General features: G+C 38.8%; 1 protein-coding gene across 1 annotated transcript in view; it reads right to left on the bottom strand.

Annotated features, from left to right (window-relative positions):
• LOC118343385 (C-myc promoter-binding protein-like) overlaps positions 1 to 2,929 on the bottom strand; it is a gene marked incomplete in the record, with an annotated part of 59,871 nt that overhangs the window by 21,990 nt on the left and 34,952 nt on the right. Inside the window, 1 exon segment of the mRNA XM_035682182.1 lies at positions 197 to 330. Within this exon segment, the coding sequence (XP_035538075.1) occupies positions 197 to 330 (134 nt within the window).

Here is a 2,929-nt window from a genome sequence, read left to right as displayed (position 1 = left end):
TTCCCACCTCTAGTTACTGGCCAATAATAATCTGAGATGTGTTTTGTAGATTCTGGTGTGAAAGCAACAATAACTCAACCGCAAAATGTTATCAAAACATGAAAACTTGCCAAGAATAAAACAAGAAAAGTTACAAATATTAATATTTATTCTCCCATTTGAGAGGGAATGTCAGCTCCATGAGCTCAGTTTGTACCTGTAGCACAGTGGATATTCCTCCCCCTCAGGCAGAGGAGGCAGCTCTGGAGGTGTGATAAAGACTGTGTGCTCACTGCGCTGGGATTCATCAATCTCTATCAGCCTGGTCTCCTCCGGCCTGTCGCTGTCCACCTGCACAACAGAACACACAAACGTGGACAGAGAGATGTTTCGGTGGTCGCACCGTGACCCGTCATCTATCACAGCTGATGGGAATAAGGAGTATCCTGTTAGACAGGTGAGAACTAAAAACACAGATCTTGACTTTAAGCCCTGTAATAAATCTGTCAGTGTTTGCATAGGAGGGTTTTGACCTGACGTTTTTTTTCTTTTACTGATGCATAATTTCAAACCAGCTTTGTAGCTGTCACCCTGGTAGCAGGATTTCTACAGACTGAGTGTCGGAGAGAGCTGAGGGAGGATGACAGCAGGTGACCTAGATTTCCCGGGTGAACATGCTTTCCTCTTTCTTTCTTTTTCCTCGTTGTTTTATACTCTACCTCTCTGCAGCCGCCCTCTGTCACCACGCACACAAACAATGTGAAACTACAGTACTCCATATTCCTCCACTTCCCTCCTACAGTGCAATATTTAGCTGTATACAAAGTAAAATGTTACCATTATGTGCTGTATAAAGATGTGTATATACATAAACCACCTACTTTCTATTAGGTCTATTATATTACTCATACAATATTTATGACAGTTTCTATCCCTGTTTACAGATACAGAAACAGTTTGACGTGCATATAGACATTGTATGGTGTTTATAAATATATTAGTATAGATTTATATAGATGATAGAAATCATCTTCCTGAACATTTGTTCTTGGAACTGTGTGAAAGCAGATGGAGGGCTATTAGAAACTAGAGTGAAATTCTTTGTATGCATAAACATACTTGGCTACTGAAGCTAAATCTAATATCTGGTTGCTTATAAAATAAGCCTTTTTCTTCTCTTTTCTCGAGACAGTTCATTAAAAGAGATTCTGTATTGCACTTTTAGTCCCTAGTATGGGTCAAAGTCCTAAGACACTGGATCTGGGTTTTCATTAGACCTTCAACAGGTGGTAAACATTTCTGTCTTTTTAACTCTACACCCACAAACCTAAATTGAGATGCCCAAGATATCACTACTCTTCCAGAGTCACAGAAGAAATTATTCTTTTTACACAGGCTTAGCAGTCATCATTATTAGTCAAACAAAATAAGTGAATGTGAAATTGGTGCAGTGCCCCTTAAGGATTAATGGTCCTGCTGTGATCTGTGAGTGTATGTTTGCACATGTGGGAGAAAATGACAGGCTTTGACTGAGCAGAAATTAGACAGAAGTGTCAGAAACTGTGAGAATCTAAATAGCCCAGAGAGGACAGTCAGACTGTCTGGAGATCTGCAGAGTGTGAGCAGCAAGTTTATTCTGGTGGAGATATGCTGCTATTGTGTGAACTACCAGCATGTCTCCAGCCATAACCCCTTATCCAGAAGATAACAGGCTATGGCTGCTCAACGCTGGGGAAAGCGCTCTGATTCTAATAAAAACGGTGACAAAAAAATACATCTAGGTGACACAATGAAATGCGGTGAGAACAGTGGACGACACCTATCATTTTCAGGACTGAGATCTCGAGTTACTGCACATATTTTTACTACTGCCACTGACAGATAAGACTTCCAGTTTTCAGAGTGAATCTGAAGCTTTATGGTGGATATAAAAAATGAAGGGTCACGGAGGGAAGCATCATAAATTGAGAAGTGCTTAATGACAGGCTTTAGCACTACAAGCAATGATTCTACTCGTGGCGGACGGGAGGGAAGTTGAAGCACTTGCTGAAAGTTCATAATTTAGTCTAGTTAGTCTGATAGTGGTTAAAGTTTGATAACCAAAGCAGTGAAGTAAGGGAGATTCTTGTTCTTTGGTTCCGTCTAAAGCCTTTTTAAGCTAAGAAATCTTTCATGAATCCTTGTGTCTAATACAGCACATCAAAAGCTAATATAATGTTCTGTGATGTGTCTCTGAGAACAGATTAAACCACAACACTAGAAGTGCATTAGCTCAGATATCTAAAAAGAGATCAGAGTAGAATCACTGCTCTTTTGCACTGGAAGGAGCCAGCTGATGCCTCAGATACGCAAGATCTGTCCACCTGGGAAGAGACCCCGGGGCAGATCCAGAACACACCCGATGGACTACAAATCCCAATGTAGTCAGGGAACCAGCAGGAAGTGCTAAAGAACATCTGGGCAGATAAATGTTTAAAAAAATGTTGGCATGATGCTGCAAAACATCTCAACTATGTTTTCAGGATTTAAAAACTAATGTCTCAGTAAAGTAAGGTTAAATGATTGATCACAGGAAACTGTTGGAATCTTACCATCTTTAATAAAATGTGGGAGTTATACAATTTATTTTAAGTTAAAGTGATGTTATTTATGATGTTGTGGGTATTTATAGGTATGTTTTTTTTGTAGGGTTGCATTGAAATATTATTAAAATCCTAATATCGCCATATCTGACCAAAGGATCTGTAACCTCTGTAATGACTGTTGGGATCATATGTAAGTATAATAAATTATAGAGAAAGATATCTGCCAACAGATTATTTAAACTGCTCAGTGATGTTTAAATTAATGTTGTTATTACAATCATATAAACCTACAGTTATTTGAAGATTTTGATTTTAGTTAGATTTGTAGTTATTTGTATCTTCAGAGATGCCCTGACCTACAAATC

This window comes from Morone saxatilis, unplaced genomic scaffold, assembly GCF_004916995.1.
Source record: "Morone saxatilis isolate NCDOM2014 unplaced genomic scaffold, NCSU_SB_2.0 Contig11, whole genome shotgun sequence".
Lineage (NCBI taxonomy): Eukaryota > Metazoa > Chordata > Actinopteri > Moronidae > Morone > Morone saxatilis.
This window is presented reverse-complemented; position numbering and strand designations above follow the sequence as displayed.